Source organism: Aulonocara sp. 'chitande type north' Nkhata Bay, linkage group LG13, assembly GCF_057382095.1.
Source record: "Aulonocara sp. 'chitande type north' Nkhata Bay isolate Kocher_YH1m ecotype deep benthic linkage group LG13, A_spYH_male_GT1.1, whole genome shotgun sequence".
NCBI lineage: Eukaryota > Metazoa > Chordata > Actinopteri > Cichliformes > Cichlidae > Aulonocara > Aulonocara sp. 'chitande type north' Nkhata Bay.
The window spans coordinates 24,082,937-24,098,693 of record NC_141356.1 but is presented as its reverse complement, the minus strand read 5'-3'; the positions used below and the strand labels follow the sequence as shown (position 1 = coordinate 24,098,693).

Genomic DNA, 15,757 nt, shown 5'->3' with positions numbered 1-15,757 from the left:
TCACAGATTTACCCTCCCACTACCTTAGCAGTGCAAAATAAATCTATGTTTAAAAATGCAAGGTTCTTAAATATATCTGACTTAAGTACCCCACATCAGGTACACTAGGTTTTTAAGATATTTGGCAGGTGGGTTGTTGGACGCATCATGGATGGAATAACTCTTGCAACAATGTTATGAAAGTCTGTAAAATGGACAAAATACACACCTTTTGTACCTTTTGTGTAGCTGCTTTTATATCCAGTTTTTATGCTTTTGGTGTGATACTGAATTTAGGTCCACTATGTTTTGGCAGACTGTTTGGTTTATGATTGTGTTTGATGTCTCCTCAGGTTCCCTCCAGTTAGTGAGCTGGCTCCTATTGGCACTTCAGTAGGGATTATTCTTGCTGCTGCTATCAATCAAACCATCTTCTACTCCATTGTTGCAGGAAACGAACGAGGTATGGCCTGCAGATTATACAGTATACAATGCAGTCATTTTGACCCTAAGTGCTAAATTCCACTTTAGGTGAAAAAAACCCCAAACAGTTTATGTAACGTGAAAATGAGATTTAGATCTTAAAATGCTCAGTGAAAAACATCTAGATGTTTGTTTAGAAGTCTATGTAGAGTCAGAGAGGACAGTATTGATGTACTTGGAACTGTGCATCACTTTTCATACTTGTTGGCAAAGAAGAGCAGAGGTGTGAGGCTGACTCAGGTCAGTCAGCCAAAAATAGAAGACGTATATAGAAGGAACCCTCAGTCAATAGTTGCTTGTCCACATGCACCTCAAGAGTTCTTGTAGTTAATTGTGTAAAAAAATAAGTCATATAGTTCTGGTCATATCACCATTTGGTTGCAAGAAATTAAAAACTATAGAACTCACCAGTGAATCTGTTTACTGTGTTATATGTGTGCAATTTTTCCTCTTTTTCATAAACGCCACTTGTTTGTTTCCAGGTCATTTTCAGGTGAACAACAGGACAGGCGTCATCTCCACGGCAAAACCACTGGATTATGAAAACGTGACCAGCTATGTCCTCAGGGTCCAGGCCGACTCAATGGTGGTTGTCATGTCCAACCTCCGTGTGCCTTCTAAAAGTAAGAAATGTTAGCATGTAAGCCACTCACAGTGGAAGTTTTGTTGGATTGTTTATGTTTAAACTCAGGACAGAAATTATGGTATTCAAGGTCCATCCATCCATTTTCACACCTGCTTATCCAATTTAGGGACCAACTCATCCATTATCTTAGATATTACTGTAAATTCCTCACTTTGACCATTTATGGTTATATTATTAGAAAGTTTATAATCACTTGCTTTCATCCTTTATCTTTACATTGCTATGTAGAAGACTTGAGCCAACATCTCTCTTTTTATTTTGGTAGGAAAATGAAAGCAGTAAACTGAAACGTGTGCAAAAAATAGATGGAAATGCAGTATATAAGGTAAAAATAGGGTTTGTACAGTTCTGACAAGTTTGAAAGTCAGTATTTGGTTTTCCTTTATTCTTCAAAACAACCTGAACTCTTAGGCAAGCTTTATTGAAATTCAAAGCTCTTCCTTGGAAATCGGATGCCTTTTGTTCCTTTCTGTGTCAAGATGATTCCACAATGTTTAATTAAGGGCGAGATGCAGCTTTTCTGTACTTATATTTCATAATTTTGACAAGATCCCCAACACCACTGGCTGAAATGCATTACCAAACCATGAAACAGCTTCCACCATATTTTACAGATGGCTGTGGATACTCACTGTTGTACCTTTCTCCTGAACTTCTCCGTACACATTGATGATGATTTGATCAAAAAATGTGAAATTTGGATTCATCACTTCATAAGACCTGTTGCCACTGATTTTTCAGACCAGTTTTGTGTAATTTAGCATACACCATTTCACTTCTTTAAGAATGGCTTCTGACAGCCACCCTTCTGCTGAGAACATTTCTGAAGACCACTTTTTCTTTTGTCCTCCATTTGTCTAATTTCCTCATATTTCCTCAAAACATGCTGCACACCACGCATAGATATGCCAAGTTTTCAGCTAATATCTATTTGCAAATCACCTTATTGTTGAAGAAATACCATTTTATGCCTATTTAAACTGCTATTTTAACACACTATTCAACAGTGTCAACAGATTTGATGTCCATCTTGTAGTTATGGTGATTTAATAAAAATGTTCAAAGTATGAGAAATAAAAGCTTCAGTGTCCGGTAATATCACAAATTGTTAAAAATGCTTTGTCAAAATTCCTCAAAAAGATCTAGCAATGGAAAAAATAGGCCATTTCTCTTAATTTAGACAAATCACCACATAACGAGGGTGGGTGAGAAAACATTAATCATGGCAAATTCTCACTTAATGGAATTTGTGCGTGTTCCCATTCTTAAGGCCTCGGTGTACTAGAAAAAAAATAAACTGCAGAATATGTTGGTTGGCAAGGGTGATTCTTGAAGCATGGCAAAAACCGATTGTCACAGTTTCTTCCTTTTCTATCCCAGTGTCTTTTCTTTCTGTCCAGGAATTCTGCGTACATGGTGAGTTTAGGTAGTCTCTCCTTTAAGGCATTCATGTTATTGTTCTTGACATAACTCATGAAAAGTGACAGAAGTTGCTTGAGAGAAAAGTTAAAACTTTAAAAATACTTCCAGCATACCATTGCTGTGTGAAGTGGGCATGATTGTTTGATTGCCTGTTTGAGAAATATGCATAAATTGCTGGATGCTTCCACTGTCACAGTGGAGGTTTGAAATAACTCCGGAGACTTGAGACTGCTCTCTCTTTGATAGCCATGCCCTAGCTGGAATATCATTAGGCTCGTTTATGGTTCTGTTTACTGACATTCATGTTTTGTATAATGATGGGTAGTGTTCTAACAATAAATAAGGTTTAGTAGATGGTTTGCTGCTCTTTTTTTTTGTCATACTGTGTCTCTCACATACTAATGACCATAATTAAAAGTAATCAACACTTGTATACCCACAAAGAAGAGAGCTTCTCTAACAAGTACGCTGTAAGCAGGCACCCCGTTTTGAATGAGTGCACTCACTCGTCATACTTCTCTTGTTATAATGATCAGGGCCCCGTGAGGCACAGCATCTTCCTTCTCATTAACGTGTTTTTATCAATTAGTGGACCAGTGACCCTCTTAGGGTCCAGTACCTTACATATGTATGCAAATGTTCAGGATCCACACATGCATGCATACAATATAATAACCCAGACTAAGACAATATTTACTTTCATGTTTTCTAAATAATAATGCACTCAAACCTAGACGGGCTTAGAAGCACTCCTCTTCTCATAATAGGTTTGTTTTGTTCATGCATCTTTATGAGTGTCCAGAGTGTGAGCCGGAGAGACTATATTTATGTTTTTATGTGCTGATGGAGGATGGCCACTTTCTGCAAAGAGCGGGAGGAGAGAGACACTCTGCAGACCTCTTTCCCCGTTCCCTCGAGTCCTCCCGCGATGTCTCACACTACAGCTTTTGTCCCTATAATTTTGATGTGCTGTGTTTTGTTTGTCCAATTCCCCTGGTGCATCCTTAGCGCCAATGCCACATGGCTTTACTTTTTTTTTTTTTTTTATCTCGCTAGGAGAAAAATGGTCCTTGACACTGCAATTTTTTTTTACCTAAATTGCAGTCTTGATTTTTTTCCGCTCTTCATATTTATGCTGTACATTGCATTGGTGTAATTATGACAAATTAGGCAGATGAAATACTCTGTACATGTGTTTCTTTTTAAAGGGACAGAATGAATATTTCAGAAGCTTCACAAAAAGGCCACTTAACCAGCAAATTTAGTATTATGCGCAATTTTATGCCTCCTTGCCTCTCGCAGTGTTTCCTGTAACTCCAGGGACCCTCTTGCAGCTTGATTATTGGCTGCCCTTCAAATTATTATTCCCAATAATGTGCAAAATGCTTGCCTCTTAAGCTTCCACTGGCTTTTATTGATGGCATTTTTATGCACCAAGTTGTAGGAAGAATAAACCTCTCAACAAGGTAGACCCCATTTAAAAATAATGGTTTCGAAGTTAAGATTTCATCATCAATTTTTATTATTTAACAGAGCAATTTTCCACTCAGTGTGTGAGTGTTATTGCTTATTGGTTGGTAAACAGAATGCAAAATGGCTCAGTTGTTTTCCTGATCTGCTTATGGGGGCAGTGAGAGAGAAGTCATCAACATCCTTCAGACTCAGTTTTTCCCCATGCTGAATATTTGCTGCAATCAAAACAAAATTAACCTCCTCATTACTGGCCCAAAGTTGTCGGCTTTGCCAAAATAGCTTCTCGCGCTGTTTTGTTGGAAGGGGCTGAGACAGTAATAAGGGAACACGTTTCTCTTTTCAGCATGCAATTCAAATCCACTTCAAAAGGTTATTGCAGTGCAGCTTGAAATTACTACTAAATAAAGAGGGCTTTTCCAAAGAAGAAGGGGAATATACCCGCAGAAAACTATTTTCAGTCAGGCAAAAGGTGGGTGCATCAATTTTAAAGTAAAACAAAAGGGGTCAAAGATGCGTTCCTCAAATAAGGGAAAAACACACACCTGTTTGCCCACCTGACTTTATTTACAATCTGTGAGAGCTATCCAGAGGTGTCGATTACGGAGAAGGAACGAGAAAAAAACAACTTTGTTGACACTGTGTGATGGTTTCAGTGATAAATAACTTTCAAAATATTCTGGGAAATTATTTCAGGCCTTCTTTTGAAGTTGTAGACCGGCTGATGTCCATGAAAAATTATTATGACATGCCAGTTTTGAAGACAAATTGGACAACTCCAGTTCCAATAATCAAATGAGCTATGTTTACTTTATTTCGATGACATACATTTTCTAAGCTTGCATGTCCCGACTCTACTTTTGTAAGCGTGGTGCTAACCCGGGTCAGGGGAAGCATGAATAAAGTAGGTGCACTTAAGTATGCAAGCTGAGCCCTGCATAAACTAAGAAAGAAACTAAGAACTAACAAATAAAAGCTTAAACAGGATTTGAAATCCTTCTGGTGTCATTTATTGCAGCTAACACAGCCAAGGTGTTCATTGAGGTTCTGGATGAGAACGACCACCCTCCTGTCTTCTCCAGGAAGCTCTACATAGGCGGTGTGGCAGAAGACACTAAGATCTTCAGCTCAGTGCTCAAGATAGTGGTAAGAAAACAATTAACTGGGGGTTTTTTTTGTTGTCGTTGTTGTTTTTTCTGCTTTTGTATAAAAAGTAAAGACTCTGATCTTTTTTGTTACACTTACCCTTCAGCCATGGTGTGACAGTTTTTGCTCTGTGCAACACAGTTTGGTCTCCTCCCCTGTTGCTTGTAACATCTCTTTGTCAGTTTCACTCCCCCCACTGCTTGCCTTTCCACAGACAGCTGGGATCAGAGTAAGCTGAGCAGTGTAATCTCAGTGTGTTCTCAGATGCATGGCTGGACATCCCGCTGAATGTCAGCCTGTTGTACCAAGAAGATTTCACTTTTTCATTGTGTACAATACTCTTTACACTCTGCATTATGGGTATGATTGTGCATTTAGGATCGTGTTTGTCCACAGAGTTTTTAAAGAGCTACTTCATGCATTACCTGCAAAAATGTATCAACATTAGGAGTACTAGTAGTAATAGTTATAGTAGTAGTAGTAGTAATATTATATCTGTGATCTCATAAAAAAGGCATAAATGCCCTTAAATGACTTATGTCCTTTAAGACATAACCTATTTTTCAGTAGCCTGTATAATCCTGAATGTTATACAGTCTGTGCACTTGTACTTGTGGGTACAAGCAGAAAAGCTATGCACATCTAAAGACTTTTTTTTGCAGGTGCTGGACCAAAAGTGAGAAATCTTCATAGCGAGAAAAAGACAAGGTCTGCACTCTGCTGTGCTCCCAGGGTTTTATATTGATAATTGCCTTGCAGGAAGAGCTTTTTCGGGCTCTCCTTCTGATGTAAAAAAGGTACCAAACTAAAGCCCATAGAAGACTGAGGGAGTGAAAAGAAAAAAGGAAATCTTGCAAAATACACTATAATAGCTAGATGTAGGCAGGTAGTAAAGTACAAACTGAGACCTCAGGCAGGGATGGGAATTATTGCAGCTTTCAAATTTCAAAAACTGTGGATTTCCATAAAACACATGATCAGTACAGCTTTGTCTCCATCTTTTCTGCCTCTTGATTAACTTGTAATTGACACCAACATGCAAGTTTGTGAACTCTTTAGAATTCTCGACACTATGTAACATAAACATAAACATAAACATGACCTAAAACATTAGCACATCAATACACAAGCCCTTTAATTATATACTTGGAGAACTGAGTTGAAACAAACCTAAAATTAAACATTACACGTGGTTAATTATATCTTGTAAAAGGTCATCTAATATTCTATATCTGCTACTGTCAAAATCCCCTTGGACGCTAGTAACTGTAGCTATGTTTCTGGTAGTTACTCCTCCAACCTGACATGGAGTTTTTACCCATTCCACCACATGGCCTAACATATTCTTTATTTTCCAGTGACAGTGAAGTCGTCCCAGCCAGTTTGCAGCCAAACAGGGCCACCCTGTTTCATAGCATGAAATGCTGGAATGCAGCATTTTCTTTTCTCCAAACACAACGCGTGTCATTTAAACCAAAAACTTCTATTTTGGTTTCATGCCTACACAAAACATTATTCTAACAGCCTTTTGGCTTTCTCCATATGATGTACAAACTGCAGACCGACAGGGAGCATTGTTTTTGCATTGTAGCCCTGCCATGCACACCTTTGTTGTTTAGGGTTCTCCTGATGGTGGGCTGACAAACATGAAAATTAGCCAATGTAAGAAAGACCCTGAGACCTTTTCCAACCTTGTGAACATTAGCAATTCTTTTCCTCCTCATGAATATCATCCATCTTATTATTCACTTGCTCAGATGTGTGGGTTTGTTGCCTAAATAAAAGCAAGAGGGTGCCCACTGATACCTGGTTCTCATTCCATTGACTGAACACATGGTTCTGACTTCATCTTGAAAATAATTGGCAGTCTGAGAGGCTCACATACATTTTTCCTTAATATTTGATATTTCTCTTTATTGAAAAATGGCTACTACTAAAACGAGAAAGGAATGGAAAAAGAAATATAGTTTAAATGTTTCTCAAACTTTCTTGGACCACAACAGATTCCCCCAGAGGCCCATGATTCTTTGGAATATTGCTGGTGTGAAACATTATTTCAGAAAGTTCATTGCCGCTTGCTCTCCCTCGGGATAATATTTAAAAGTAATAACAAATTTATGACACTACTGACCTTCTGCTGATAGACTCTTTCCAGAAACAGTAACATAATATAATACTAAAAAAAGAGTTACACCAACTAACTGGCAGACATTTTTATGTAAGTAGATGAATTTTCCAATATCAGACATGTTTGCTTTATTTGTGCAGTGTAATTTTAGGAGTATGTAAATGTTACAGAGTAGATAGTAGTAGTGATAGTAATAGTATTTACTATTTAGGACTCAGAGGTTGCCAAAAAAAGTGACACTCACTCCCTCCTAGACTGAAAGCAAATGAGGGGGAAAGAAGAAAGAAATGCCTCAAGCTCTCAAGGCTACTTTATGTCCATATTTGGTAATATGACAGGTTTTTAATATTGACCTAGCTTTTAGGGTCCATATATTTTCCCTTTGCTGTCTCATGGCAGCTTGGAAACAAACATCTCTAAGTGACAGTTTTTCCCCGGTGTCCATAAAACCTTTAGCATGCATAAATGATGCTCAGATAAAGTATATTCGGCCAAATTTTGTCCAGCGAGGATATCTCACTCTGTTGATTTATGCAGTCCTTCCATTGGGACCTTGCACCCCCCCTTAGCTCCAACCCTCTTCTGTGCGAACCGCTGCAGAAAAAAAGAGATTGCTCCTATTTATCAGTGTCACTTTCCCAAGACAAGTACTGTGAAAATTGATGCCTGCCTGTAAGAAAGAAAGAAGAAAGTGTACTTTATTGGTCCCCGTGGGGAAAATCCCTCTCTGCATTTAACCCATTCACTCAGTGAAGCAGTGGGCAGCCATTGGCGCCCGGGGAGCAGTGTGTAGGGACGGTACCTTGCTCAGGGGTACCTCAGGATAGCTGTTCAGGGGAATCGAACCCCCGACCTTCCGATCATGGGGCCGCCACTCTACCTACTGAGCTATCCCTGCCCGGTAAGCTCAGTCGCCAATCAGAGCATATGCCTCAGAGGTTGATGGGTGAATTCTGTTGTTGCTTTTCGATAAAATGCTTTGACAAGATTCATATATTAAAATCTCTATGCATTGGATGATTGTGAGAATCATCAATTATCTTTTTGGTTTGGTTTTGATTTTAGAACAGTTACCCCTAAAATCACTCAAACAGGAAACAGTCATTGCTAAAATGTAATGCACTTCAGAATTTTGACTTAAGGATCAATATGATGTATCAAAACTGATGTTAGGTATTGCTCATAGTGATGAATTACCACCTGCCTCTGCAGCTCCCCACTGCTTTATGGAGCTTTATAGTGCGTTCCAGGTCACTGTTTCGCTGTCTGGCTACAGATTTAGTGGTTTGATTCAATCTAACTACTCTCGCAGGATCATTTTGACCAAAGCAGGCAGCTGTTGAGCAAAAAACATCACTGTATACAGCACCAAATGGCAGACGGAGTGTTAGCCACAAGCTGGTAAACGTAGTGTAACCTATTGCTTAGCAGCTGAAGAGCCAGATATTTCCATCAGTGAGCATTTTTTTGTTTTGTTTTGTTTTTTGTTTTATTTTTTCAAAAAGAAAGTTGCGACTGGGATTGGCCAGAAGCGCTGCACCAAATCAACAGTAATTTTTTATCTGTAGCTGCTGGATGTGTGAATAAGCAAGCCTTTTCTAATAAGCTTTACATGTCAGCTTACAGGTAATAATGTGATGTAAAAGCTCATAAATGTAGTTGCAGGTGTTTTACAGAAATCATTCAAAAACTGTTAAGAATACTCAGATTTGGCAGCAACCCTCGCCATCTCTTTAGCCTTTTACAGTGGATAACAATGGGTAAAGCTGTGGCAGCTTGAAACAAACCACATGAGGGGGAGATAACTTACGAGCCTCCAGCTGCACTTCTTTTCTCTCTTGTCAGCTACTTTAGAGAACACCTGCTTGGAATAAAATTATAAACAAATCCCCCAGTAGATCAACATAAATGAAGAGCTCCACTCTTATACCATTTGTTTCCTTTTCTCTTTTGGTGTGTTCACTGAATTATTAATAGACTCTACCAATAGCAGTAAAATGGCTATCTATGAATGCTGTCCAAACATATTTTAATAACTTACTGAACAAAGGGAATAAAAAGATCTGTTTGTGTTTTGATTTGTCACAGGGCTGCAGAATAGCTGAGGAATAACAGTAAAACGAATGCACCTCAGCCCGCTTTTTAGGTTAAATCGGCGCTTATAGAACTAAATTATTGGAGGGTGTCCTATTCGCTCTGGTCTTGGTAGCATGCTGGTCATTGATTAAATGAACTACCTGCCTGTTTTATTTGTAAATGGGAAAATTATAAATTTGCTCCACTTGGATCTGACCCAATCTGTAGCTGAGAGAGTTGTGATTGATTCTGTGCGATTCACAGGTGACAAGTTTTCCCCTGGTTCCAGTACAGTGCTACACTTCTGATGTAGACGGCAAAAGATTTGAAAGAGAGAACAGATTTGAGAGTTATCACAGTTAATCGGAAACAGATTGCATGCAAGTGCCAACTTGATGCTTACGTGCAAGCTGATAGCGGGGTGACTCTGTGTTATTGCCATCTGTCCTTGTTTTAAGTCTGTTTGAAGATGGCAACTTGACTGCGAGTGGTCTCAGACCTGCTTCCTGTCTTTGAAGACATAGATTGCAAGTTGATCTCACATGGTCACAATAACTTTCCCTAGTGTGACTCTAGCCTAATACCACTTTCATACAGGTCTAGAGACCTAGATTGGCAGCCTCTCCCAACCTGCAATCCAACCAACAAGTAAACTTCAAATTTTCCTTCACTAGTTGGTTTCTGTCATGGAATGCACAATCACCATTTTTTTTTTGAAAGACTTGATTAATATATTCTCTTTTTGATGACCTTAAACTTTTAATATTTCTGAGATTATTTGGTGTTTTGTATTACAGGCCACCGATAAGGACACTGGGAATTACAGTGCCATGGCATACCGCCTCATCATCCCACCCACCCCAGAGGGCCAGGACAGTTTTGTCATTGAGACCTACACTGGTATCGTCAAGTCGGCCATCATGTTTCGGAACATGCGCAGATCCTACTTCAAGTTCGAGGTTATTGCTACTGATGACTATGGAAAAGGTCTTAGCAACAGCGCTGAAGTGGTGGTAAGTATCCATATGATGCTTTCCATGTGATGCAGGGATGTAGAGATAAATATAGGATTCCCTGCTAATCTTTGACTTGCATGCCGCTGGCATGGCAGAGGCTTATTGGTTGTGGATTTTTTTGGCTTCCACAGCATCATATTTATGCAGCGAAGGCATCAACTGTCCACAATTCATTTATACAGGAAAGCCTAGGTGAATGGCTGTGCCAGTGCATTGAGTAGTCACAAGGAAGTGCAGCACTGCCTTTAGCAAACTGTTGTGGAATTTCTTTGTTTTGGTTTTTTTTTTTGGTTTTTTCTTTTCAGAATTATTGTAATCTTAGATGTTGGCTTTGTGAGCTCAAATGTTTAACAGTTTGAGAAAGATCCATGTAGGCTGTGGGCAGGATTTCAATTAAAAAAAAGCTACTTTTGTCTGTGTATCATATGTAGAATATTAAACTACAACAAGCAAAAAAACTGTAAAAATCAGGACGAATTGGCTTATTACCATATTTACCATATCTCAGGCTTGTTAATTGAACACTTTAGAATTTATTCGTTGAATCTGTTTAAAAACCACAGTGTAAAAAGTTGCAGTTTGTCTTCCACAGTGGGTTATGTGCCAAACTGAAAATGCATGAGATTTGCAGGTTCATTAGAGGAAGTATGATCTCTATTTTTAGGAGCAAGACCCATAAGAGCTACACAGATTTTAAACTAAAGTCCTGGGACTATATCAAAGTACAATACTGGAGTATGCCTTGAGTGTGTACTTTGTTTCATATCATGGTCCAAATTAGACATTTAAGTAGGATTTTAGCATAATGAGGTTTTCATTTATCTGCCTGTTCTATTTCTCATCTCTTTTGCATCACTGTATGAATCTCGGCATTGTTAATTACTTCACTGCATTAGAGGGTCTTCATTAAGACTACTTAAAGAGGTTGTATCAGATTAATAAGCGAGTCACATCTGTCATGCAGTATTTGAAGAAAGGGAAATCTTTCTAACGAAAAAAGCACGAGTGCTGTGTTTTGCATGAGAACATTGATATTTTTTGAAAGGTGAAGAAAGATGACTGAACCATGAAAAGATTTGTGGGGGATTTAGAGCACTGACAAGTAGTGCTAAGAGCATATTAAGGAAAGTTGAGGTCAAATGAGTTATCAGTATTACAAGCGAGGGATCAAGTCCCACAAAACTCGAAAAAACTTGATACAGTATCGGACTGAGCCTAATGCCAAACCACCGAGGGAGGCACACAAAAGGAAGAAAAATCATTGCGTGGGCCTCCATCATCTCCTGACATCAGCCCAATTGAGAACCCATGAAGAATACATAAAAGAAATTCTGGTAAATATGTGTTGCTGTAAGAGGCTGTAATGTCATCCTCAAATAAAAAGATGCAGAAACATATTCAGTAAAAGAGTTTCTTTTGTGATATTAAAAAAAAAAGTTTTATAGATAATTCTTTTCAGATGTGTTTTTTTTTCTGGTTTGATATCAGTGTGACCTGTTATTTGAGTTATTTGGAATATTATACTTCTGTGTTGTTAATGTCCATGTCAGTATATAAATGTGTATAACCTGAGACAGTTTCTAAAAAAAAGATCTTGCGTTAAGAAACAACCTCAGAAATGATGTTAATACGTGAGAGCGAGTTTGATTTGTTTCGTGCAAAGCTTCTCTTCATAATACCTTGTGGTTTATGATCTTACATGATGATCCCTGCCTTTTGTTTTGTTTTGCTTTGTTTTTATTTCTGTTGAGTATTAAATGTTTTGGTTCCAGTCTATTGAATTATTCACAGGACGTACAACACACCCCGATATGTGGCCTCTGCCACTAGCTGATGATCCAATTAAAGTCTTTCTTTTATCCATGAGTATTAGCTCTGCAAACATTATGCACTTCTCCCTGCGTGCGCGTTCATCTAAATATATGTCTGTGTCTTTTTCTGAGTGCATGTCTGTTTCCCACTCATTTACGCATGCACCCGCTGTGTTTGGGCTCAGCTTTGCCCCCAGTTCAATGCTTATCTTTCCTGACTGTGGCCAAGCTTATTTTTTACTGCAGTGAAATATGTCTAGCTAACAAGCCTCTAACAAGACAGAAGGAGGGTGTGGGACATTGGCTGTATATGAGAGACCAGTGAGTGCTTAACTAAGGTGCTTGTTAATTTTCAAGGGGAAACCTAATTTCACAGGAGCCACATGGGAAATTTGGCTTCAGAGCACAGAGGCTGTTGCCTATGCACTTAACTCTGGCACTGGAATTAGGTGCTCTTAAGTTTGCTGCATGGCACAGATACAAGCTGGCGACTAGTGGGTCCACCTAAAGAAGCATTTCAATGATTTAACATACGGTAGGATGTGTCAATAACTGGCTTACACGGTGTATTTTTAAACTTTATCTTTCTTTTCTGTCTTTCCCGCTATCTCACACTTTCTCCCAGGTTTCTGTGGTCAACGCATTGGACATGCAGGTTGTTGTGTCCACTGTCCCACCCACTTTAGTGGAAGAGAAGAGGGAAGAGCTCATTAGGTAGGACACAGCTCACATTTCATTAAACATAAGTTAAAAAAAACAAATTTTAATGAAAAGAAGCGGTATGTATTACTAACACAGTTTTTTTTTTCATGCAAGATCATGTGTAAGATGAAGTATTCCTTTCATCAAATGTCCTTTGCAATATTTTTTCTTTTAATCTCAGCTATGCAACCTATTATTTTCTCATCTGAAATTATTTTCTTTAAAAGATTTCCCAGCTAAAGCTGGCACAGAAAAGAAAATTCAGCTTGAGTTTTGTCTATTGCGACATAAGGCTCAAGGCCGAACTTTAATTTCCATTAAAAATGTAAGGACTAGAGTGATGCATATGAGTCAGCTGGTTGAACAATTAATAAAAGCAAATATGCATTAGTAAAGATGGATATTTCATAAAAACCTGTGTAGGGTTTTTTTTGGGCAGCTTTTTTGTGTACAGTAAACATTGACTGATCAATTAAGATCATGGATGGGCCAATTAGACAGATGAGTCTGTCCTCTAGAGTCGGTTCTCCCAGTTTAGATTAATTAATGATAGAGATTCATGAAGCATCTTTTTACCGCTCTTAGGGCACAGTGTTTAGCTTAATTAGTCAATCTGAAAGGCAAATGGGTGTTAATAGCTGTTTTTTAAGAGCTTACTGTGTCTTTCTCACAGAAGTGACACAGCTCTTTAGGCTGAAAAACAGAGACATTAGTTGTGTTACGCTCTTTACAGTGATGCCATTTGAGATTTTGCACAGCGCTGATGATGATCCAGGGCCATTTTACCTGAGTGCTCAAACTGTTTATCCACCTTGGCAAAGGCAGACGGCAAGGCTTTCCTTTATTGGCTGTAATTTGAGGTGTGGATTTTTCCCTTCCTGAAAAGGATTATCAGAGCCTTACTTTGCCAGAGCCCAATGTGGAGAGACAAACTGCTGCCCAATGGGATAATCACTGCCAGATTGGAGTACTTAATCTTGGTGGCTGTCATATTGCTTTTGGGCATTAGAAATTGTTTGAACCTGGATTTTACCTTCTATAGTTCATCTTTCTCAGTTTTTTTCTTTAAGTGTATAAAATGTTTGTGTATGTATTTGCACATATAGTATTTATACAATGTAAAGTATAGGATACAAAGTTTCATCTGTGTGTATCTCAGTATTCTGGAGCGCCACGTCCAGGACCAGATTCCAGGTGCCAAGGTGATTGTAGAGGCTATCGGGCCACGTCGCCATGGTGATGGCTTTGAGTTAGAAGACTACTCTAAGTCGGACCTGATGGTATACGCCATTGACCCACTCACGAACAGGGCCATTTCACGTCAGGAGCTTTTCAAGTGAGTGGGTGAATTGTGTTACAAGAAGTTCAGTCCACCATTTGGTTTAAATTGATGTCCTAATGTCCCCGCTGTGCTGCATGTTGTCCCTGCTGCCTCTTTTTACCCTCTGTTCAAGCAGTGAGTCAGCAAATATGTCTTTTTCAGACTCCCTTTAGCTTCCTCCTCTACAGCATCTCCACTTCACTGCCTCTATTTTCTTTAAAAGACTTTGATTATGCTGCTGGTGCACTGCAACTGAAATATGTCATAGGAAAGTGGAAGATACAAGGGCGAAAAGAAGCAATGAGGTCATGGAGGGACAAAGTGAGACTGGAGCAGGGAATATTTCAATCAGTCCATCCACCCATCATTGCAGTACCTCAAAGACTGTTCTGAGGGCTGGGAGATATGCCAGCAATACATTTTTATTCCTTTTATTTCCGGACATAAAGCTGAAGAGAGTGCCCACAGTCTGCCAGAGAGTGTGCTTAAACACCAAAGAGGCGCACAGCACCACAGTAGAAATAAGTACAAGATACTTTGTCATCCTATCAGAGGAAAGAAGACCTTGGCCTTCTTTCCTGGCACCTCAGGAAAGTGTTTCACTCACTGTTTTGATGTTTCCCATCCCTTCTGTTGAACTGATCAGCAACAGATCTTAATAAACTTGACCAGCATATGAGAGCATGCCCATTCTGAGTTCCGGCTTCCACTCTTGATTAAATTGCATCCGTGTACTTTATGCTTAGCAGCCTGGAACTGTCCTCTGCAAAAACAGAGTTCAATAATTTGTAAGTTATTTAAACACAATATATAATTGAAAATAGTACTTTCATGCAATCCAGACTGCCCTAAATTCTGAAAGGGAAATTGTGGCTATGGACGCCCAGACTATTGGGCAATAGAAATATATTAAGCAAGAATGGGAAAACTTAATTGGTTTGCTCTGGTCACAAATTCTTAAAAGGAGAATTGATGTAACACAGTGGCAAACACGATCCTGCACCGACTTTTAAAAGGCTGTCTATGGCATTAAATTTGAAATAATCATGCATTAAAAAAAGTAACAGTTTTAAACATTTAACATGATGTTTTGGCACTATATTTAATTTAAAAAGTGGTATTCATTGTTTGCAAAGTTTGATTTTATATTTTGCAAAGCATTTCTGCATTTCTTTAAGCAGCGTGGTAGTAAATTAATCTACAAACACCTTTATGCCCTCCACTATCAGGAGGAGCACCACATCATTTCACGTAAGGTGGCACATCCAATAAAATCAGATTATTATTATTATTTTTTTTTTAACCTAAATTATTTGACATCTTCGTACTTCTAGCTTTTAAGACTTACAAGCTAATTTTAAAAGAGGTCTGCTACATCCTTGATTTAATAAGATCTACTTCCTTAGATACAGATACTGTCAGAAAAAGTAATTTAGATTAGCGGAGATGGGCTTTTTATGCATGCAGCGCATGTCTGACAATGTTGTGGGGTAATTGTATGTCATATAGCCAGATCACAGGAGGAGAGGGAGAAATACAACATTGTAAGTGGATCAG

At 38.7% G+C, this 15,757-nt stretch overlaps 1 protein-coding gene across 1 annotated transcript in view; it reads left to right on the top strand.

Annotated features, from left to right (window-relative positions):
• LOC147316116 (protocadherin-15-like) overlaps positions 1 to 15,757 on the top strand; it is a 181,365-nt gene that overhangs the window by 148,705 nt on the left and 16,903 nt on the right. Inside the window, exons 25-30 of the mRNA XM_086259324.1 lie at positions 333 to 442; positions 945 to 1,085; positions 5,019 to 5,146; positions 10,148 to 10,363; positions 12,803 to 12,891; positions 14,039 to 14,215. Of these exons, the coding sequence (XP_086115450.1) occupies positions 333 to 442; positions 945 to 1,085; positions 5,019 to 5,146; positions 10,148 to 10,363; positions 12,803 to 12,891; positions 14,039 to 14,215 (861 nt within the window). The remainder of the gene's footprint in view (positions 1 to 332; positions 443 to 944; positions 1,086 to 5,018; positions 5,147 to 10,147; positions 10,364 to 12,802; positions 12,892 to 14,038; positions 14,216 to 15,757) is intronic.